Below are 25,454 nucleotides of genomic sequence, written 5' to 3' on the forward strand. Positions count from 1 at the left end.
TATGAAAGAAAAGGTACAAAATATTAGGGCCAATTTCCATTGAATGACTTTAGTATTTCATCATGAGATGGCTAAGCATATATAAAACAAATATGTCAAAAAAACCTATCATATACTCACTTATTCCCAACAACAGGTTCTCCACTCCCTGGTATGTAATCATTGCCATAGAAGTTGAGCCCCATTAAGATCTTCTGCCGATATGGTGAAGTACTGTTAGGGACAAGTGTTTCAACACACAGCTTCATCCAACCCAGGGGGCTATTTGGTCCCGGTCTGCAAGGGATATAACTTACTCTTTAACATCCATCTGTCTACCAATCCAGCCTGCTAGCCACCTATCTCACTCTACTGCATTGTAAGCTTGAAGTGCTAATAAGGCTTCAAATGTATCAAATTCAGACTGTCTCCCTTTCTAAAGGGACTAGTTTTCTTATCCTGCTTAAAATATGGAGCAATGTATGTCAGTCAACTGCATATCTTTACTATATTTTCCATTTACTTATTTAAATTTTAATGTTACAAAATGAATGGACATTTCAACGCTAAAAATATCTTAGTAGTTTGGCAAAGTTTGTAATTTTAGCCAACACCTAAAACTGACATTAGGTGGGACATCAACAATTTTGACAAATGTCGCACAGTATACATATAACTTCTTCTACCATAGATGATCCTCTCTCAAATGAGTCCAGCCCATCCACTGAATCATCGCTGTATCCATGAATTGGCTCATGCAAGTACACAATCCTTTTAGAAGGTTTTCATATCTAAAGACCTCTCATCTGTTCCACAGAACGATAATAAACTTTACTGTTTTGTTTTATAAGTTAATAGCTTATAAACAGCATGAAACTCAGCAGTACTAACTTACAATCCCAAAAATGCCTGAACGAAGTGCCATGAAGCATTCTCAAGTATTTTAGTGACCTAGTTAAAGTAGCTAATAAATTTACAGCACACTGGTATGCTGCATCACTGTGGAAAATAACAGCCATAGAACTGATACCGTAACCTATGTCCTCTATTCTTGTGAAATTTTTTAAACTAGTAGATGCATCTGTCATGGGCAAGTAATCCTGCAGTTTACATCACTCACCGCCTCTTTAAATATCACTGTCCACATTTCAATGGGTTTGTGCCTATCATCAAAAATGTCAGCATACATTATGAAGAGTTACAAATAACAATCACTGATTCCAAGTACATTAAAAAAAAATCACCCATGCTGAACTGCTTAAAAATTGTAAACTCTTATCAATGGCTTTCAATTCATTTATTTAAATGTGTATTATCAGTTTGTCATGAATTTGTGAAAAAATTAAAAAAATTCTTCACTTACTTTCTTCAACTGAGGACGAGATCAATTATGTTTACATGGAATGTCATTGTTTACCAGATCTTTACATATTCAAAGTTTGTAATAACTACAAAATCCTCAAAATCTGGTGCCTCACAAAGCTTATCAATTCACAGTAGATATAAGATTCATTTGAACAAAACAATTACAACTAACCTGGCTGGACTAGAGAAATCATAAGTCATTAGGCTGAACTTATCAATTACTGGAACCAGAGCATCAAAGTCCTCTTTGCTTATCATCCCTGGGGTGTTCCTGAAACAAAGACATGTTAAACATCACATAGATACGAAAATATAAAAAGTAAACTAGTAACTGGTGTAATTAAATATTACTGATTCAGCATACAACTGGAATCTGAGACATGTGAGGACTTGATTTTTAAATTTATAAAATCAGGGTACTTCTAAAATAGCAATGAGTTCTATAATAATAAAATCAGGGACCTGCAAATCAACTGTGATTTCCATAATGAAAAAAAAAACAACTGGTGACTACCTAACACCCATGATTTCTGCAATGACAAATCCTGGTGTGACTGCCTGAAAACCATGATCTGTAAAATGACAAAATCAGGTAGACTGTTCTAATAACCATAATTTTTTATAATGACAAATCCATTTCGACTGCCTGATAATGATTTCTACAATTAAAAAAAACAAGGTGGACTGCCTAATAACCATTTCTATATCATGACAAAATCAGGTGGACTGCCTAATATACATTTCTATATCATGACAAAATCAGGTGGACTGTCTAATAACCATATAATGACAAATCCATTTGGACTGTCTGATAACAATGATTTCTAAAGTGATAAAAGCAGGTGGGCTGCCTAATAACCATGACTTCTACAATGAAAAAAGCAAACAATGTGGACTGCCTAATAACCATTTCTATATCATGCCAACATCAGGTGGACTACCTAATAACCATTTCTATAATGACAAAATCAGGTGGACTGCCTAACAACCGTTTCTGTAATGACAAAACCAGGTGGACTGCCTGAGAATCAAGATTTCTATAATGACAAATCAAGGTGGACAACCTGATAACCATGATTTCTATAATGATAAAATCAGGTGGATTGCCTGATAAAAATGATTATTTATAATGACAAATCCATGTGGATTGCCCAATAACCATGATTTCTATAATGATAATAACCAGGTGGACTGCCTGATAACCATGATTTCTAAAATGACAAATCAAGGAGGACTACCTGATAACCATGATTTCTATGATGACAAAACCAGGTGGACCGTCTAATAACCATGATTTTTACGACAAAACCAAGTGAACTGCTTGATAACTGTGATTTCTGTAATGACAATACCAGGTGGACTGACTAATAATGATGATTTATATAATGACAATACCAGGTGAACTGCCTAATAACCATTTCTGAATGACAAAACCAGGAGGGCTACCTAATAACAATACTTTATATAATGACAAAAAAGGGACTGCCTAAACAGCTTGATTTATATAATGACAATTCCAGGTGTACTGCCTAATAAAGATGATTTCTAAAATGACAATACCAGGTGGCCTAACAACCATGATTTGTATAATGACATTACCAGGTTGACTCTAATAACCATGATTTCTATAATGATAAAACTTGGTGTACTGCCCAATAACACCACTGGACATCAAGACAAATGGGGTGGGGGTGTTATGGGACTGACATCAAGACAAATGGGGTGGGGGTGTTATGGGACTGACATGAAGACAAATGGGGTGGGGGTGTAATGGGACTGACATGAAGACAAATTGGGTGGGTGTGTAATGGGACTTTTATTTTCATGTTGGGAATAACTGTCAATAAAGAGAAAGTTCTAATGAAGTTTTCTACTTTTATTTTCAAGACACCTAATGTCGGAAAGATTGTCAACAAAATTACTCAATAAGGTCTCCACAACCATCATGTGTACATGAATACATTGTGTATGTATGTATGCATGTATGTACCTATGTATGTGTGTGCATGCGTGCATGTATGTATGTGTGTGTGTGTGTGTGTGTGTGTGTGTGTGTGAATACATTGTGTATTTTGTTGTTGATTCACCATAAAGTGAGAGTTATTTTAAAAAATGAAAAAGGGACATTTACTTTGTAAAACAACAAAAAATGTCAAAACTTTTTTTATTTAGTTTTTTTTAATATAGTAAAATACAGATGCCGTGATTATCTATTAGTGAAACTTCTTCTCATCCTTGAGGAAATGTTTTAGTGCCAATTCAATAACATTTATGATCAATATAAACTATAGAACTCTCTTCTCCATAATGAACTGTACATGTTAAGTGAAGTTTAGTTCTCACCATGTACTCTTTTAGACTGCTCGCCTTGCTGTCTTTATCACATTAGTGAACCAGTAGGCCACTTAAAGGTAGCTTAATTATACTACTTACATACTATTTACAAAAGTGCTTGATTCATTAATTGGAATGAGTTGACGTGACACATGATTGTGACCACTAGCTCATAATGTTGGTAGGATTGGCATGCCTTTCAACCCTTTCATTTTTAAATGTCACCCCCTTTATTTGATTTAACATAAAAAACATAATTAACATACTATTACAAAGCAGATCTGCTTATAACTGAGTGTAACAATACAGCAAATACTTCTGTAAGTCAGAGATCACAAAAATCGGCACTTAACTAGGTTCACACAGAAATAATGCAGACAGACCTGTGATGGTATACTGACATTTTTTGTGTTTGGATACAAGTAGGTAGTTATGATGATTACAATGCAACTAAACTGAAAAAACTAGAACACAAATTTCACTTTACATGACTTATTTTAATTAGTACTTATTTATTACAATGTTGTCACCAGTAGGCATTTTCATATTTTCACTCATCAAAACTTTGTTGAATATTGTTATTTTCTGTGTAGTACAATGTCATTTGGAAAGAAAGGTTAACAAAACATACTGCTCCAAGTGCAAGCCACCATAATATTTAGTTCAGGACTGTATGAAACTATTTTTCTTCTTACAGTCATAACTCTCTTGACCTTTGACCTTTTGACCCAGATATGAAAGACGCCTTCCTTATCCCACGTACAAGACATTCATAGAGTTTTTGGCAAAAATATAAAATAAATGTATTGGTCATAAATTAAAAAAGGTGCCCAATTGAGTGGCACAAGGCTTGGATATATCAGAGATCAAGGTGTTACTGGGGCTTAGAATAAGACATTTCCCAATTTGCTACAAGCAGGTATAAGTTTTATTTGGGGAGAGTTGGCTCATCTTTGAGGAAGGAGTTGCCATTGAAGAAATATGCTATTAAGAATTGAAATCTCTAAATGTGAAGTCTTGCATGCAATGATGATGGGGGAATATAGGTATGGAGTGGAGGTGATCAATCCAGTAAATACTCACCCAGCCTGAACAGGTGGTGGAATCACAAGAATTAATATTCTGCCCTGCCCCTTAAACATTTCTCCCATGTGGGTCAGGAAGTGAACCAATTCTCTGAAATGCACAAACATGGACATTCAATGACTAAGATATTCTGTGATTTTTGTGTGGAGTGCAATTGCTGAAAAAATGCTGTATTGTTGAGTTGTATGAGAACCGTTTCAATGACCATGCTCATTTTTAAAGGCATCTGTGAACATTTGGAGGACACATGAGGTTCAAATTAGAAACTATCTCAAAAATCGCCCTAAAAACTGTACTGGTATAATTGTGTTACTGCATTTATTATATGCTCCATTTGTTAAATAATACACTGCACTGGCATTGTTCTTCACAACAGAATCATGCATAAATACATAATATGACACAATGCAATGTTACATGCTGTTAGATCACAATAGAACTGCTGTAACATTATGGTACAGAACAATAGATGCATTGGGACCTATGTGTGCATTCCATAAATGCTTGACAGCAATGAATAAATACTTAACAACAACCAATAACTGATTCACTTAATTAAATAAGTGCTTGACAGAATCCAATCAGTGCTTCACAACATCCAATAAGTGCTTCTCAACATCAAATGAGTGCTAAACACTTTGAATAAAAGTCTGACAGCATCCAATAATTGCTTGACATCACTGAATAAGTGCCTGACAACATTAAATAAGTACCTGACAACATCCAATAAGTGCCTGACAACGTCCAATAAGTGCCTGACAACTTCCAATAATTGCTTAACAACATCCAATAAGTGTAAATTTACCGCATCATTCCACATAATGAATTTGCAAAAAAAGTCATTGGCAGGGTATACAATATTAATGTTTGCATGAAGTCATTGTCTGGGTATACAATATTAATGTTCACATGAAGTCGTTGTCTGGATATACAATATTAATGTTTACATAAAGTCATTGGCTGGGTATACAATATTAATATTCACATGAAGTCATTGTCTGGATATACAGTATTAATGTACACATGAAGTCATTGTCTGGGTATACAATATTAATGTTCACATGAAAAAATCAGAAGGGTATAGAATATTAACATACACATGAAGTCATTGGCTGGGTATACATTATTAATGTTTACATAAAGTCATTGGCTGAGTATACAATATTAATATTCACGTGAAGTCATTGTCTGGGTATACAATATTAATGTTCACATGAAATCATTGACTGGGTATACAATATTAATGTTCACATGAAATCATTGTCTGGGTATACAATATTAATGTTCACATGAAATCATTGTCTGGGTATACAATATTAATGTTCACATGAAATCATTGACTGGGTATACAATATTAATGTTCACATGAAGTCATTGTCTGGGTATACAATATTAATGTTCACATGAAGTCGTAAGAAGGGTATACAATATTAATATTCACATGAAAGTATCAGCTGCTTTCACTTTACGTGTATGTAAAAGTATTTCAACAAGTCAGCCATGTTTTTTCTAGGTGGTTATCAATGGTCAAACTTAGCGAGGCAATAGGTGTTTCTTAAAAGCCAAATATATGACCATTTTCCAAATTTTACCTTAAGTGTAGAATGTTTTTGAAAGCAGTCATATTGACATGTTAGACATTTCTTTTATGAATGAGAAACATGCTGACTGATTTCTGTGTATGAAGAAAAATGCTGATTTCTGTGATGAATCTATATTTAATCACTTAAAAAGGTCAAACTTTACATTTTTTTTGTTGCTATTTTTCCAAGGTATCTTGAAAATTAAAATAAATGTAAAGTGAAAAGGAATAAGAAAAAGAAATCTGAGCTCAAACTGAACAAAATGAAATCATTATGCAACGGCTTTTCTAGCCTTGGGCCAACATTTTGTGAAAGAGTAAAACCAATTAGGAAAATAAATCAAGGAGTAAATTGGCAAAATTTGGAATTAATCATCATTTTGACATTTTTGGTTTTGATTGGGACCTGTCTATTTTCATCGCCAAGAGGACCACTAACAAAATCTCTGATGTGATACTCACTTTCTGCGATATCCCCCAAGCTGTGACCAAATTTCCACTACAACGCCATCGAAACCATTCTCCTGGGTAAAAGAGAATAAACATGTATTTTAATGGAATGAATCATCATTTGTTCTCCTTTCATTTTGTACTTAGGGCTTCCATGCTAACAACTGCCAGTCTTATGTATCCAGCACAGACTTTCAAATAAATACAACAAAAAGTAATCCAAGCAGGAGAATCAATGGAAAGTACAATCAATTTGCGACCTTTATACAGAGATATCCATTATAACATGTTTTACTGTTATTATATTATACATGTTTTACTGCATTACAAAATACAATTTTTTTTTACAGAGATGTCCCTTAAATGACATATCTTGCTGAATGACACTATACAACTTCACATCCAATGACCTTGATATTGGCCGAGTGGTCTAAAGCGCTCTCTGTCACGGATCACTGCCATCTCACCTCTGTATATGTGGGTTCGAGTCTCGGGCTCGGTCAATGTGGATATGTGAGAAAGCTTGCCGGTAGCTTCTCGTGGGTTGGTGGTTCTTTCCGCGGTTTTCCCGGGTTCTTCCTCCACCATTAATACTGGCCGCCATGTATAGCCTATCTTGTGCTAAAAATGGCGTTAAACCGCATAACAACAACAACAATAACCTTGATATTGAAGGCTTCCAATGGAACAACATTATTCAATTTTAGGTATATACCCTATACCACTATTCAATTTAGGTATATACCCTATAGCATTATTCCATTTAGGTATATAGTTTATAACATTATTCAATTTAGGCATATACTCTATAGCATTATTCAGGGTCATGTATTACATTTCTTACATCCAACTGTATATAGTATAGACTTAGACATGTCTCACACACCATAAATGGAGATAAATTTTGTACTTCAAAGACCTAAACAGATTTCACACAGTATAAACTACAGACCTAGAAAGATCTCATATCTCACAAAGAAGTCCTAGACAGATCTCATACAGCACAGACCTCAATGGATCTCATAGCCTAGACCTAGGCCAATCCCATAAAGCATATACCCAGACAGATCATACAGCACAGACCTCAATGGATCTCATAGCCTAGACCTAGGCCAATCCCATAAAGCATATACCTAGACAGATCATACAGCACAGACCTCAATGGATCACATAGCCTAGACCTAGGCCAATCCCATAAAGCATAGACCGAGACAGATCATACAGCACAGACCTCAATGGATCTCATAGCCTAGACCTAGGCCAATTCCATAAAGCATAGACCTAGACAGATCTCACACAGCACAGACCTCAACAGATCACATAACCTAGACCTAGGCCAATCCCATAAAGCATAGACCTAGACAGATCATACAGCACAGACCTCAATGGATCTCATAGCCTAGATCTAGGCCAATCCCATAAAGCATATACCTAGACAGATCATACAGCACAGACCTCAATGGATCACATAACCTAGACCTAGGCCAATCCCATAAAGCATAGACCTAGACAGATCATACAGCACAGACCTCAATGGATCTCATAGCCTAGACCTAGGCCAATCCCATAAAGCATATACCTAGCCAGATCATACAGCACAGACCTCAATGGATCTCATAGCCTAGACCTAGGCCAATCCCATAAAGCATATACCTAGCCAGATCATACAGCACAGACCTCAATGGATCTCATAGCCTAGACCTAGGCCAATCCCATAAGGCATAGACCTAGACAGATCATACAGCACAGACCAAAAACACATTTGGCTCCATGTTCATAGAATTTCTCAACTTAAATATGTAATAAACAAAACATTTACCACACTTAAAACTGATATAAACTCAAATCTCAAGTCAGTAATCTTAAGCCCTGCAATATCCAACCTGACTGAAGCAAAGTTTATCTCTAAGTGGATTACAAAAATTACCATCTGAAATACAATGTTGTTGTTGTTGTTGTGAGCTTCATGCCATTTTTCAGCACATCATGAGCTATACATGGCAGTCGGTATATCTGGTGGAGGAAGAACCTGAGAAGAATCACCGACCCACAGGAAGCTACTTACAAGCTTTCTGACATAACCATGTTGGTAGCACCAAGACTTGAACCCATGTAGACAGAGGTGGGATGTCAGTGATTCGTAAAGGCAAGCACCATTAGACATTTGGCCATCTGGAGACCTTCTTGTGAAATATAAATTGCAGTTAGCCCCAAACATCTGATGAAAGCAAGACCATGATTTACACACTTATTACATGCAATGTCATAGCTTGCAGTGTTTGTATGCGAGTCATTCCTGTCATAGATCTGGTCATATTTACCACTAGCTGCATGTTATACACTGGCATAACATGGAAATTTGAAATACTCTGTCATGAATGAAGAAGGTACTTTTTGGTGCTGTCACATGAATAAGTCATGCTTTTGGTGCTCTGTCACAGATAATTAAGTCATTTTTGTCATACTTCATTAACAAAATTTAGTAAAGGACTTGTATTGTTTCCACAGAAACATAATTATTCATCAATTCATCAATAGAGACATAATTATTCATTGCATCCAAAGAAGTATATTTCATCAAATCTTTAATCTTACAACAACCATTAAATCCATAAATAATGGTACCCAACCCCCCAAAAAATACTTCACAGTTTACTGTTTCTTAACCACCTCTGTTGGTAAAAACACCAATGGATTGTAATTTAACTTGTAGTTTTCTTTTAAATAATGCAACAAAAACGTTTTTGGTCTTTTTCTACTGATATAGATTTGTGTGAATCTAAACACAGCCCTCAGTAGTTAGTGTCCCTGTATTGAGTACATATTTACACTGATACACCAACATAAGTGAATCTAATCTGAACATTCAGCAGTGAGTGTCCATGTACTTGATACACCAACATATGTGAATCTAATCTGAACATTCAGCTGTGAGTGTCCATTGTACTTGATACAATTTTATACTGTTATGTCAATCAGAACATGGAACTCTCTGTACTTAAAAATATTCAAAATCCAACAAGCATTAACACTGTGACTCCCACTACATTTCTGCATATGAATGGTTTCCTCTTTTCCTCTTCAAGTCAAGTTTATACAGTTGGTATTAAAATTTCCAGTCCAGTTTATATAGCCTGTACCATAGTTTCCAGTCCAGTTGATATGGTCTATATTATATTCCACACAGGAGAACTCACAAAAACATATTTATTATATTGTTGTGTAGGAAGGCTTACAGACCTTGATAAATTCAAGGATGGTGTTTATACAATCTTCCATTTCATCCTCGTTGGAAAATAAGTTTTGATAGTCCTTCCCAGTCCAGCTATCAAACAGAATGCGTGGAACTGAAAAGTACAAAGATTAGAGACAGGATACTAACAGAATTAAGTGGTTATAATTACAACTCACTGACAGACTTACCTCCCTTGATGCAAGTATACTGGATAGCCTATTTAAGGGATCAAATTTGTATTTTATTATTATTATTATTATTTTATTGAAATATAATTGATGCATATTGTAACATTAGGAATTATAACATTCATCAAATCATCAATAAAATCCTCAAAGTCTGATGCTTTTCAAAACAAGAAGATTTTTAAAAAAATTACAGGGCCTGGCTCAGGTGGATTTAAGATCACTCATCTGGCTGACCTCGACTCAAACGTTAAATCAAGGACAAATGGCTAATAAATCTAGGTTACCATGGTACTTTCTTATATTAAAAACCTTTTTTAGTGGCTTTGGTGTTTTACAGCACATCGACACAAGTTATTAGCAGCATGGTAATTGGGGTAAAACACCTTGCCTCTGTCAAAGAGCATTCAGCTGTTTCTTTAAAGATGTATGGGTCTGAAGTAATGAAGGTAGCCATATTTCATGTACCAGTCTGAAGTAATGAAGTCAGCCATATTTCATGTACCGGTCTGAAGCAATGAAGTCAGCCATATTTCATGTACCGGTCTGAAGTAATGAAGTCAGCCATATTTCATGTACCAGTCTGAAGTAATGAAGTCAGCCATATTTCATGTACGGGTCTGAAGTAATGAAGTCAGCCATATTTCATGTACCAGTCTGAAGTAATGAAGTCAGCCATATTTCATGCACCAGTCTGAAGTAATGAAGTCAGCCATATTTCATGTACCGGTCTGAAGTAATGAAGTCAGCCATATTTCATGTACTGGTCTGAAGTAATGAAGTCAGCCATATTTCATGTACCGGTCTGAAGTAATGAAGTCAGCCATATTTCATGTACCGGTCTGAAGTAATGAAGGTAGCCATTTTTCATGTACTGGTCTGAAGTAATGAAGGTAGCCATATTTCATGTACCGGTCTGAAGTAATGAAGTCAGCCATATTTCATGTACCGGTCTGAAGTAATGAAGGTAGCCATATTTCATGTACTGGTCTGAAGTAATGAAGTCAGCCATATTTCATGTACTGGTCTGAAGTAATGAAGGTAGCCATATTTGATGTACCAGTCTGAAGTAATGAAGTCAGCCATATTTCATGTACTGGTCTGAAGTAATGAAGGTAACCATATTTCATGTACTGGTCTGAAGTAATGAAGTCAGCCATATTTCACGTACTGGTCTGAAGTAATGAAGTCAGCCATATTTCATGTACCAGTCTGAAGTAATGAAGGTAGCCATATTTGATGTACCAGTCTGAAGTAATGAAGTCAGCCATATTTCATGTACCGGTCTGAAGTAATGAAGGTAGCCATATTTCATGTACTGGTCTGAAGTAATGAAGTCAGCCATATTTCATGTACTGGTCTGAAGTAATGAAGGTAGCCATATTTGATGTACCAGTCTGAAGTAATGAAGTCAGCCATATTTCATGTACCGGTCTGAAGTAATGAAGGTAACCATATTTCATGTACCGGTCTGAGGTAATGAAGTCAGCCATATTTCATGTACTGGTCTAAAGTAATGAAGGTAGCCATATTTCATGTACTGGTCTGAAGTAATGAAGTCAGCCATATTTCATGTACCAGTCTAAAGTAATGAAGGTAGCCAGATTTGATGTACTGGTCTGAAGTAATGAAGTCAGCCATATTTCATGTACCGGTCTGAAGTAATGAAGTCAGCCACATTTCATGTACTGGTCTGAAGTAATGAAGGTAGCCATATTTCATGTACCGGTCTGAAGTAATGAAGTCAGCCATATTTCATGCACCAGTCTGAAGTAATGAAGTCAGCCATATTTCATGTACCGGTCTGAAGTAATGAAGTCAGCCATATTTCATGTACTGGTCTGAAGTAATGAAGTCAGCCATATTTCATGTACCGGTCTGAAGTAATGAAGTCAGCCATATTTCATGCACCAGTCTGAAGTAATGAAGTCAGCCATATTTCATGTACCGGTCTGAAGTAATGAAGTCAGCCATATTTCATGTACTGGTCTGAAGTAATGAAGTCAGCCATATTTCATGTACCGGTCTGAAGTAATGAAGGTAGCCATATTTCATGTACTGGTCTGAAGTAATGAAGGTAGCCATTTTTCATGTACTGGTCTGAAGTAATGAAGGTAGCCATATTTGATCTACCAGTCTGAAGTAATGAAGTCAGCCATATTTCATGTACTGGTCTGAAGTAATGAAGGTAACCATATTTCATGTACTGGTCTGAAGTAATGAAGTCAGCCATATTTCATGTACTGGTCTAAAGTAATGAAGGTAGCCATTTTTCAGGTACCGGTCTGAAGTAATGAAGTCAGCCATATTTCATGTACCGGTCTAAAGTAATGAAGGTAGCCAGATTTGATGTACTGGTCTGAAGTAATGAAGTCAGCCATATTTCATGTACCGGTCTGAAGTAATGAAGTCAGCCATATTTCATGTACTGGTCTGAAGTAATGAAGTCAGCCATATTTCATGTACCAGTCTGAAGTAATGAAGGTAGCCATATTTGATGTACCAGTCTGAAGTAATGAAGTCAGCCATATTTCATGTACCGGTCTGAAGTAATGAAGGTAGCCATATTTCATGTACTGGTCTGAAGTAATGAAGTCAGCCATATTTCATGTACTGGTCTGAAGTAATGAAGGTAGCCATATTTGATGTACCAGTCTGAAGTAATGAAGTCAGCCATATTTCATGTACCGGTCTGAAGTAATGAAGGTAACCATATTTCATGTACCGGTCTGAAGTAATGAAGTCAGCCATATTTCATGTACTGGTCTAAAGTAATGAAGGTAGCCATTTTTCAGGTACCGGTCTGAAGTAATGAAGTCAGCCATATTTCATGTACCAGTCTAAAGTAATGAAGGTAGCCAGATTTGATGTACTGGTCTGAAGTAATGAAGTCAGCCATATTTCATGTACCGGTCTGAAGTAATGAAGTCAGCCACATTTCATGTACTGGTCTGAAGTAATGAAGGTAGCCATATTTCATGTACTGGTCTGAAGTAATGATGTCAGCCATATTTCATGTACCTGTCTGAAGTAATGAAGGTAGCCATTTTTCATGTACCAGTCTGAAGTAATGAAGGTAGCCATATTTGATGTACCGGTCTGAAGTAATGAAGTCAGCCATATTTCATGTACCGGTCTGAAGAAATGAAGTCAGCCATATTTCATGTACTGGTCTGAAGTAATGAAGTCAGCCATATTTCATGTACCAGTCTGAAGTAATGAAGGTAGCCATATTTGATGTACCAGTCTGAAGTAATGAAGTCAGCCATATTTCATGTACTGGTCCGAAGTAATGAAGTCAGCCATATTTCATGTACCAGTCTGAAGTAATGAAGTCAGCCATATTTCATGTACCGGTCTGAAGTAATGAAGGTAGCCATATTTCATGTACAGGTCTGAAGTAATGAAGTCAGCCATATTTCATGTACCAGTCTGAAGTAATGAAGTCAGCCATATTTCATGTACCAGTCTGAAGTAATGAAGTCAGCCATATTTCATGTACCGGTCTAAAGTAATGAAGGTAGCCAGATTTGATGTACTGGTGTGAATTATCACATATGTGAAATATCATTTGTCTCATTTTTATTTGGAGGTTATATAAGTAATATTGTTCATCTCATTTTCATTTTTCTGCCACTTTAATCAGACAGACTCAACACATGTGACTCATATTCCCAAACAGTTAGATATGCCTTAGACACAATGCTATCCTGTTTCTGAATCACTTATTCCCAAACACAGAAAGACACTATCCATTTCAATTAGAAACTTGCCTCAGTATTACCTACAGCTAAAAGTTGTAAGTAAGAGATATAACACAGACACAAATCTGTTGGTATATGATGTAAATTCAGATCTGGACCTGCACTGTTTAGACCTGTGCCTGCACTGTTTAGACTTGTGCCTGCACTGTACAGACTGAACTCTACAGTGGTCAGACAAAGGCATGCATAAAACCTAACCATACACTGTTTAGACTGGTGTCTGCAATGTCAAGACCTAACTCGGCACTGTTCAGACTTTGGTCTGCACTGTTTACAACTGGAAGCCTGTTATACATGAACTAAAATGATCAGGAAAAGTTCCATTGTTTGCACTATGGACAAGTCACAACTGCAAAAGGTTTCAAACTTTAAACTTTCTAGGCTTACCTACCCATCTTTACAGACCTGCCTTTGGTGACACCAGAAATCCATCCTGAAATAGATTGTAAATTCATCTCAGAAAAATTGGAAGCTCTCAAGAAGCACATTTTATCAAAGCAAATGCCTTTTTGAAAAATGTCATTCCATATCTTTGGTCTATTTCAATGTCATGAATATATATATAGGTCATTATAATGCATAATAAAATGTATGTAATTACTAACACCATAATTCGACACACAGTGACCCAAATTTGACTGTGATGCATACTAGAAGTTTCCCTGAGCAACGGTTTGTAGCTGTGTGTTTCTGAGTGAATATCAAGTTTCTGGCCAGACTGGTTCATTCTTTTAAATTTCCTTTTAAAAGTCTGAAAAATGCATTTATTATATAAAGATAGGAACCAGTCTTACACCCCTGCAAATGATGCAATGTTTTACTGACAAAAATTACCATTCAGACAATTCAGAGGCCCTTGTGTAGTGCATGTATTTAGTTTGACCAAGATTCCTTCAAAGGCCCTTGTGTAGTGCATGTATGAAGTTTGACCAAGATTCCTTCAAAGGCCCTTGTGTAGTTCATGTATGAAGTTTGACCAAGATTCCTTCAAAGGCCCTTGTGTAGTGCATGTATTTAGTTTGACCAAAATTCCTTCAAAGGCCCTTGTGTAGTGCATGTATGAAGTTTGACCAAAATTCCTTCAAAGGCCCTTGTGTAGTTCATGTATGAAGTTTGACCAAGATTCCTTCAAAGGCCCTTGTGTAGTGCATGTATGAAGTTTGACCAAGATTCCTTCAAAGGCCCTTGTGTAGTGCATGTATTAAGTTTGACCAAGATTCCTTCAAAGGCCCTTGTGTAGTGCATGTATTAAGTTTGACCAAGATTCCTTCAAAGGCCCTTGTGTAGTGCATGTATTAAGTTTGACCAAGATTCCTTCAAAGGCCCTTGTGTAGTGTTTTTATTGCCTGGAGGAAACTGTAGTTGTTTGGTTTCCCTTCCTGTTATTCTTCTTATGCATCATGTTGGTACATGAAGTTTTTTAGTGAAACCGTATCTATAAAACCATCCATTAATGAAATAAATGGTACCCATTCAATCATCCATCAATGAAATAAACTGGACCTTAATGTTCAGGAAAATCCAAATCCTAAGTCAGTGTTTTTGAATTTGCAAATGTTCATGCTAAATTCATTGGGAAGCAGCCCTTGTCTGGTTGTGGGCTGACATAGCTAGCTCCCTAACGATTACCATAGAGCAAGGTCAATGTTAGAAGTATTTACATTGCTATATGGTGTCCTGTTATACAAGTGAAATTCAAGAGCACTAAGAACTGGAGATACTATCATCCTGGACAGAATGAATACAGGCATGGCATCATACTTGGACAGAATGAGTACAGGCATGGCATCATACATGGACAGAATGAGTACAGGCATGGCATCATACTTGGACAGAATGAGTACAGGCATGGCACCATACTTGGACAGAATGAGTACAGGCATGGCATCATACATGGACAGAATGAGTACAGGCATGGCACCATACTTGGACAGAATGAGTACAGGCATGGCATCATACATGGACAGAATGAGTACAGGCATGGCATCATACTTGGACAGAATGAGTACAGGCATGGCATCATACTTGGACAGAATGATTACAGCATAGCATCACAGAAAAAGGAATGAATGAGTACAGGCATGGCATTGTAGAAAATGGACAGAATGAGTACAGGCATGGCATCATACATGGACAAAATGATTACAGGCATGGTATCATACTTGGATAGAATGAGTACAGGCATGGCATCATAGAAAATGGACAAAATGAGTACTGGCATGGCATCACAGAAAATGGACAGAGTACAGGCATGGCATCATACATGGACAGAATGAGTACAGGCATGGCATCATACATGGATAGAATGAGTACAGGCATGGCATTATGCATGGACAGAATAAGTATAGGCAAGGCATCATACATGGACAAAATGAGTACAGGCATGGCATCACAGAAAATGGACAGACTGAGTACAGGCATGGCATCGTACATGGACAGAATGAGTACAGACATGGCATCATACACGGACAAAATGAGCACAGGCATGGCATCATACATGGACAGAATGAGTACAGGCATGGCATCATACATGGACAAAATGAGTACATGCATGGCATCATACTTGGACAGAATAAGCACAGGCATGGCATCATAGAAAATGGACAGAATGATTAGATATGGTATCATAGAAAATGGACAGAATGATTACAGACATGGTGTCATAGAAAATGGACAGAATGATTAGATATGGTATCATAGAAAATGGATAGAATGATTACAGACATGATGTCATAGAAAATGGACAGAATGATTACAGGCATGATGTCATAGAAAATGGACAGAATGATTACAGACATGGTGTCATAGAAGATGGACAGAATGATTACAGGCATGATGTCATAGAAAATGACAATTATTACAGACATGGTGTCATAGAAAATGGACAGAATGATTAGATATGGTATCATAGAAAATGGACAGAATGACTACAGACATGGTGTCATAGAAAATGGACAGAATGATTAGATATGGTGTCATAGAAAATGGACAGAATGAGTACAGACATGGTGTCATAGAAAATGGACAGAATGATTAGATATGGTATCATAGAAAACAGACAGAATGAGTACAGACATGGTGTCATAGAAAATGGACAGAATGAGTACAGATATGGTGTCATAGAAAATGGACAGAATGAGTACAGACATGGTGTCATAGAAAATGGACAGAATGATTAGACATGGTGTCATAGAAAATGGACAGAATGAGTACAGACATGGTGTCATAGAAAATGGACAAAATGAGTACAGACATGGTGTCATAGAAAATGGACAGAATGAGTACAGACATGGTGTCATAGAAAATGGACAGAATGAGTACAGACATGGTGTCATAGAAAATGGACAGAATGAGTACAGACATGGTGTCATAGAAAATGGACAGAATGATTAGACATGGTGTCATAGAAAATGGACAGAATGAGTACAGATATGGTGTCATAGAAAATGGACAGAATGATTAGATATGGTATCATAGAAAACAGACAGAATGAGTACAGACATGGTGTCATAGAAAATGGACAGAATGATTAGACATGGTGTCATAGAAAATGGACAGAATGAGTACAGATATGGTGTCATAGAAAATGGACAGAATGATTAGATATGGTATCATAGAAAACAGACAGAATGAGTACAGACATGGTGTCATAGAAAATGGACAGAATGATTAGACATGGTGTCATAGAAAATGGACAGAATGATTAGATATGGTATCATAGAAAATGGACAGAATGACTACAGACATGGTGTCATAGAAAATGGACAGAATGAGTACAGACATGGTGTCATAGAAAATGGACAGAATGAGTACAGACATGGTGTCATAGAAAATGGACAGAATGATTAGACATGGTGTCATAGAAAATGGACAGAATGATTAGACATGGTGTCATAGAAAATGGACAGAATGATTAGACATGGTGTCATAGAAAATGGACAGAATGATTAGATATGGTATCATAGAAAACAGACAGAATGAGTACAGACATGGTGTCATAGAAAATGGACAGAATGAGTACAGACATGGTGTCATAGAAAATGGACAGAATGATTAGACATGGTGTCACTGGAAATTAACAGAATGATTACAGACATGGTATCATAAAAGATGGTCATAATGATTATGGGCATGGCATCATGGAAGAAGAGTCACAAGGTGATGGGAAATTTAAAAACAAATTGAAATCCAGATAATGTTATGGTCAGATCATTTTGTCTGAAGAATTCCCACCTTCTGTCTTGACAATAGATCAGTATGTCTATAGAATTCCCACCTTCTGTCTTGACAACAGATCAGTATGTCTGTAGAATTCCCAACTTCTGTCTTGACATCAGATCAGTATGTCTGTAGAATTCCCACCTTCTGTCTTAACAACAGATATTTATGTAGATGTGGTTGATTCTGGTATACCACTGTGCTCTTGGATCTTACCACAGTGGTGTTGGACTTTACCAGTGTTAGATCTTACCACCGTGGTGTTGGTTACCAAAGTGGTGTTGGATCTTGCCAGTGTTGGATCTTACCACTGTGGTATTGGTTACCAAAGTGGTGTTGGATCTTGCCAGTGTTGGATCTTACTAGTGTGTTGAATCTTACAACTGTGGTGTTGGATCTTACTACTGTGGTGTTGGATCTTACCACTGTGGTGTTGGATCTTACTACTGTGGTGTTGGATCTTACCACTGTGGTGTTGGATTCTACTGTATCTACAATGTTTGTGCAGATCTTTATTGAAGTCTCCCAAGATGATGACTAATGTGTGTTACAAAGACAAATTGTTTAAAAATATGCTGATTATTGGCAGGAACAACTGGTGATTTGTATAAAAAGAAGATAAGCAGATGAGATTGTAACTGAGGTCTGAATACAGAGAAAATAAGCAGATGAGATTGTATTTGATAACTGAATACAGAGAAGATAAGCAGATGAGATTGTAACTGATGTCTGAATACAAAGAAGATAAGCAGATGAGACTGTATCTGAGGTCTGTATACAGAGAAGATAAGCAGATGAGATTGTATCTGAGATTGTAAGAGTGTGACATTAACGTCACTGACATTTTGTGGTTTTGGAAAGTGACTGAAAGTCATGTTGTGAATACACAATAATTCCATGCGGTGATCTGAGTTCTGTGGATCATCCATGGCAAGCATCGTGCCCCTTAAGAAAGGAAACCCACAGATATGCAAAAACTACAGAACCATCAGTCTGATCAGTCACCCGAGCAAACTCATGCTGAAGATAATTCTCAACAGACTAAAGCCTCATGCAGAAAAATTATTGCTGAAGAGCAGACAGGCTTCTGAGCAGGAAGGAACACCACAGAACAAATCTTCAATCTCAGACTCATTGTGAGAAATACCTTCGGCATCAGCAGAATCTATACCATGTCTTTATAGATTTCAAAATGGCCTTTGATAGGGTATGGCATGCGGTTTTATGGGCAACTATGAGAAAGTATAACATCAGCTCAAACCTGGTGCAGGTTGTTGAGCACCTCTATGACAAAGCCACCAAGTGTTCTCTTCATCAATGGCAGTAGATGAGATTAGTTTCGAACAACAGATGGAGTCAGACAGGGATGTACACTATCACCTACATTCTTCAACATTTTCCTGGTAAGGATCATGGAGGATGCCTTGCATGACCACAAGGGCACTGTCAGCATCAGAAGAAGAACAATCACCAACCTTCGCTTCACAGATGATATTGATGGTTTAGCAGGAGAGAAAAAAGAACTGGCTGACTTGGTTGAGCGCATCGACACAATCTCCACAGGATATGGTATGGAGATTAGTGCTGAAAAAAAAAACTGTAAACAAACAACACCAATGGCATCAGTGCAGAAATAAAGGTCAGTGGACAGAAGCTGGAAAGAGTCACAAGTACTTGGGATCAGTTATCACAAATGAGGGCTCCAAACCAGAACTACTTTGCAGGATTGCCCAGACAACAGCAGCAATAACAAGGTTGAGACCAATTTGGAAAAATACCAACATTGCTTTTGGTTCCAAAATCAGGCTGATGCACTTGATTGTCATATCCATCTTTCTGTATGCTTGTGAAACATGGATGCTCACATCAGACCTACAAAGAAGGATTCAAACCTTCAAAATGAGATGCTACCACAAGATCTTGGGAATCTCATACATTGACCATGTAACCAAAGAAGAAGTCCACAACAGGATCCAATGAGCCATCGGATCCTATGAAGACCTCTTGACCAATGTAAATAAAGCATAAACTGAAGTGGTATAGTCATGTGTCAGGATCATCTGGACTGGCAAAAACAATCTTACAAGGCACAGTGTGAGGGTGCAGAAGAAGGGGCAGACAGAAAAATAGGTGGGAAGACAACATTAAGGAGTGGACAGGTATGGGATTTGGAGATTCCCAAAGGGCAGTCAAGAACAGGGAATGATGGAGAGGATTGGCTGTAAAGTTAACTGTAGTTAACATCAAGCATTACTGTATGAACAATAATCATTACTGTTTTAACATCAAGCTTTACCGTATTAGCATCAAGCATTACTGTGTCAACATTAAACATTACTGTAACAATACATTCAGCTGTAGTTGAGTGTAACAAAAACTAAAATATGTTTGTCAGCAACCTTGACCTTAAATATATCTGTAACCCAGATCTGACCATGAAGTGCCTCTGTTGGACTGAATTATACCTATGAAGTCCAATGAAAAGTAAGTCCACAAGAATCCAATTTTAAACATCCAGTAACATTAACCTTTGATCCACTGATTGCAGTTACATGACACAACAGGAAGCTAAGCTTCCTCAAGTGTAATTGAACTAAAAAATCGATAAAACGGGAAACATGGGGACTGAGGAATGAGGACTATTACATGGAACCTAGAATCACAATGTTAGCTTCTCTGAACATTGGGTTGACCTTTCACCCCTGGACCCAAGATTCAATAGGGCAGTGCCTCTATCTAAGTGTAATTTCTGCAAATATAAAGTTCAATGAAAACTTGTTCCAGGAAATCTGACTTACTGAGCAGAAACCAAAACAATGACCATATCCATTCCTGTGACTCTGACTTGTACAATGCTTGTCTCAAAATCAAAAGGGAGCTGCCCTACCCATGTTTTTCTTACCTATGATATTTCAGGCAGTGAAAAGAACATCGCACCCTGCAGCAAACTGAAGTCTTGTCATGGAAACCACATCTACACACAGACAGATTGGCAGCCATATGGATATCACCACTAATATATCCCTCATACTTTTGATCAGTGTGCTAGCAATGCTTTATCTCATTCCCTGTTATTCTTTTAGTGTTAAAACTATGAAATCTCTCGAAAGTTCACATTAGAAATCGAATCATAAATAGCTAAATATACTAAGTATATCAAGTCATAAAGAGCTAAATATACTAAGTATATCAAGTCAAAAATAGCTAAATATACTAAGTATATCACATCAAAAATAGCTAAATAGAAGTATATCACATCATAAATAGCTAAATATACTAAGCATATCAAGTCATAAATAACTAAATAAACTAAGATTATCAAGTCAAAAAGTAGCTAAATATATTAAGTATATCAAGCCATAAACAGCTAAATATACAAAGTATATCAAGTCATAAACAGCTAAATATACTAAGTATATCAAGTCATAAATAGCTAAATATACTAAGCATATCAAGTCATAAACAACTAAATATACTAAGATTATCAAGTCATAAATAGCTAAATATACTAAGTATATCAAGTCATAAAAATAGCTTAATATACTAAGTATATTCAGACATAAACATCCAACTATACTAAGTATATCAAGTCATAAACAGCTAAATGTACTAAGGGTCTCAAGTCAAAAATAGCTAAATATACTAAGATTATCAAGTCAAAAAGTAGCTAAATATACTAAGTATATCAAGTCATAAATAGCTAAATATACTAAGTATATCAAGTCATAAACAGCTAAATATACTAAGCATATCAAGTCATATATAGCTAAATATACTAAGCATATCAAGTTATAAACAACTAAATATACTAAGATTATCAAGTCAAAAAGTAGCTAAATATACTAAGTATATCAAGTCATAAATAGCTAAATATACTAAGCATATCAAATCATAAACAGCTAAATATACTAAGTATATAAAGTCATAAATAGCTAGATACACAAAGTATATCAAGTCACAAATAACTAAATACACTAAGCATTTAAAGTCTTAAACAGCTAAATATACTAAGTGTATTATGTCATAAACAGCTAAATAAACTAAGTATATCAGGTCATAAAAACAGCTTAATATGCTAAGTATATTAAGTCATAAACAGCTAACAATACTAAGTATTTAAAGTCATGAACAGCTAAATAAACTAAGTATATCAAGTCATAAAAATAGCTAAATATACCAGGTATATTAAGTCATAAACAGCCAACTATACTAAGTATCTAAAGTCATGAAAAGTTAAATGAACTAAGTATATAAAGTCATAAAAATAGTTTAATCTACAAAGTATATTAAGTCATGAATAGCTAAATATACTAAGGGTCTCAAGTAAAAAATAGCTAAATATACTAAGTATAGCAAGTCATAAATAGCTAGATATACTAAGTATATCAAGTCACAAATAACTAAATACACTAAGCATTTAAAGTCTTAAACAGCTAAATATACTAAGTATATTATGTCATAAACAGCTGAATATACTAAGTATATAAAGTCATAAAAAGCTAAATATACTAAGTATATAAAATCATGAACAGCTAGATATATTAAGTATATCAAGTCATAAACAGCTAGATATACTAAGTATATAAAGTCATAAACAGCTAGATATATTAAATATATCAAGTCATAAACAGCTAGATATACTAAGTATATCAAGTCATAAACAGCTAGATATAGTAAGTATATCAAGTCATAAATAGCTAAACATACTAAGTATTTAAAGTCATAAACAGCTAAATGTACTAAGGGTCTCAAGTCAAAAATAGCTAAATATACTAAGTATATCAAGTCATAAACAGATAAATATACTAAGTATATCAAGTCACAAATGGTTAGAATCATAAATAGCTAGATATACTAAGTATATCAAGTCATAAATAGCTAAATATATTAAGTATATCAAGTCACAAATAGCTAGATATACTAAGTAAATCAAGTCACAAATAGCTAGATATATTAAGTATATCAAGTCAAATAGCTAGATATACTAAGTATATCAAGTCATAAATAGCTAAATATACTAAGTATATCAAGTCATAAACAGCTAAACATACTAAGTATATCAAGTCATAAATAGGTAAATGTACTAAGTATTTAAAGTCATAAACAGCTAAATATACTAAGTATATCAAGTCACAAATTGCTAGATATACTAAGTATATCAAGTCATAAATAGATAAATATATTAAGTATATCAAGTTACAAATAGCTAGATATAGTAAGTATATCAAGTCATAAATAGCTAAATATACTAAGTATATAAATTCATAAACATCTAGATATACTAAGTATATCAAGTCATAAACAGCTAAATATACTAAGTATATCAAGTCATAAACAGCTAAACACACATAGTATATCAAGTCATAAATAGCTTAACATATTTAATATATCAAGTCATAAATAGCTAAACATACTAAGTATTTAAAGTCATAAACAGCTAAATATACTAAGTATATCAGGTCATAAATAGCTAAATATATTAAGTATATCAAGTCACAAATAGCAAGATATAATAAGTATATCAAATCATAAATAACTAAATATATTAAGTATATCAAGTCATAAACAGTTGTTGTTGTTCTAGGGTTTAACGCCATTTTTCAGCACAAGATAGGCTATACATGGCGGCCAGTATAACTGGTGGAGGAAGAACCCTGGAAAACCCAGGGAAGAACCACCAACCCACGAGAAGCTCCTGGCAGGCTTTCCCACGTACCCACGTTAGCTGAGCCTTGGACTCGAACCCACGCAGACAGAGGTGAGATGGCAGTGATCCGGAACGGTGAGCGTTTTAAACCACTCGGCCACTCGGGGCCCCAGTCATAAACAGCTAAATATATGAAGTATATCAAGTCATAAAATAAATAGCTAAAAATACTGAGTATTTAAAGTCAAAAATAGTTGAATATACTATTTATATAAAAACCTTACACACCCTTGTCAATATCATGTTCCCCTGTCACTGAGTATGCACCACCTGGTTTATGTTTGATCTGAAGCCACACAGGGGACACATATGTGAATTTATTTCCAAACATCTTGGCAATATCGTAGCCGTGACCATTCCACTGAAGTGAGGCAAAAGAAAGAAGGTGTAATATTAGTTCATTTAAAAGATGTACCCTTGGGTAAAACCAGTAGACTGGTACACTACTCCCAATTTGGTTTGTCCACTACACAAGGGTAGACATCCTTGGGTAATGCCAGTAGACTGGTAAACTACTACCAATTATACATATCCACTTAAAATTGGTACACAGGTGTAGAGGAATATTTGGTTAAGGAAAGTTAAGTGCAATCGTACATGTGTAGAGGTAAATGTGGCTAAGGTGAGTGATGTGGATTGGTACAAATATAAAGGTAAGTGTGGTTAAGGAAAGTGAGGTACAGATGATGAAGAGTCAAGTGAAGGTAATGGAAGAGAGGTGATGCAGTTGTAGAAATAAGTGTGGTATGGGGAAGTGATAAGAGAGACACAGTTGTAGAGGCTACTGTGGTTTAGCTAAATAAGGTGGAGTCATGTAGGTATGAAGGTAAGTTCAAAACCTGGAAAAGAAATGGGGAATATATTGGTATAGAGGCAGGTGTAATAATGGGAAACCAGTTGAGAACGTTCAGATAGAGGGGTAGGTGTGGTTAAGAAAAGGTAGAGAGGTATAGGTGTAGAGGTATTTATGATTAATGAAAGTACACCTTTCCCTCTATAACTCTTGTGCTGATAATGCATGTAAATTATCAATAATGACTCTGATTTCATGGCATGCCATGGTCGGCTTTGGAGATTATAGTGCTGACATGGAATAAAACAATGTTTTTTTAGTTGTATACATGCTAAGTGTATGGACACCAAGTGGAGTAATAAAGTTCTTAATGATCTTTTTAAAATTCTCTTCCTGAAATTAAAGGTAATCTTTGAAGGAAATCAAACTACACGTTTATTCATAGTTAATTTCAACATGATTATAAAATAAGTGTTCAACAATGTAAATGCTTCCTCCCCCAATCTATGCTTGCCATCCTGTTGGTTGCCATCCTTTTATTTCATTATATAGGTCCCTTGGATACACGTGCCCTTGCTTATAGTGTGATGTTTTTGGACTCTGTTGTGCTCGAGTTATCGAGGGAGAGTATATAATGGAGAGTTAAGATGATTAAGGAAACTGAATAAGAGAATTAGTTGTAGAGGTGAATGTGCTTTTGGGAAGTATAGAAAGAGGTACTGGTGTAGTACAAACTGTCATTAAAGGAAGTACAGA

The 25,454-nt window shown here is 35.8% G+C and overlaps 1 protein-coding gene across 2 annotated transcripts in view; it reads right to left on the reverse strand.

The window, feature by feature from the left end:
• LOC149788864 (chitinase domain-containing protein 1-like) overlaps positions 1 to 25,454 on the reverse strand; it is a 55,634-nt gene that overhangs the window by 11,324 nt on the left and 18,856 nt on the right. For both annotated transcript variants that reach the window (XR_016424270.1, XM_089974979.1), the window contains exons 4-10: positions 24,134 to 24,266; positions 14,372 to 14,413; positions 10,037 to 10,143; positions 6,809 to 6,870; positions 4,762 to 4,854; positions 1,517 to 1,615; positions 121 to 276 (exon numbers count right to left, since the gene is read on the reverse strand). Coding sequence is in view for 1 of the 2 variants with exons in the window: in XM_089974979.1 (XP_089831105.1) it covers positions 121 to 276; positions 1,517 to 1,615; positions 4,762 to 4,854; positions 6,809 to 6,870; positions 10,037 to 10,143; positions 14,372 to 14,413; positions 24,134 to 24,266 (692 nt within the window). In the remaining variant the exon portion in view is untranslated. The remainder of the gene's footprint in view (positions 1 to 120; positions 277 to 1,516; positions 1,616 to 4,761; positions 4,855 to 6,808; positions 6,871 to 10,036; positions 10,144 to 14,371; positions 14,414 to 24,133; positions 24,267 to 25,454) is intronic.

The sequence above is a fragment of the Sinohyriopsis cumingii genome, chromosome 11 (assembly GCF_028554795.1).
Source record: "Sinohyriopsis cumingii isolate HCF-2022 chromosome 11, ASM2855479v2, whole genome shotgun sequence".
Classification (NCBI taxonomy): domain Eukaryota; kingdom Metazoa; phylum Mollusca; class Bivalvia; order Unionida; family Unionidae; genus Sinohyriopsis; species Sinohyriopsis cumingii.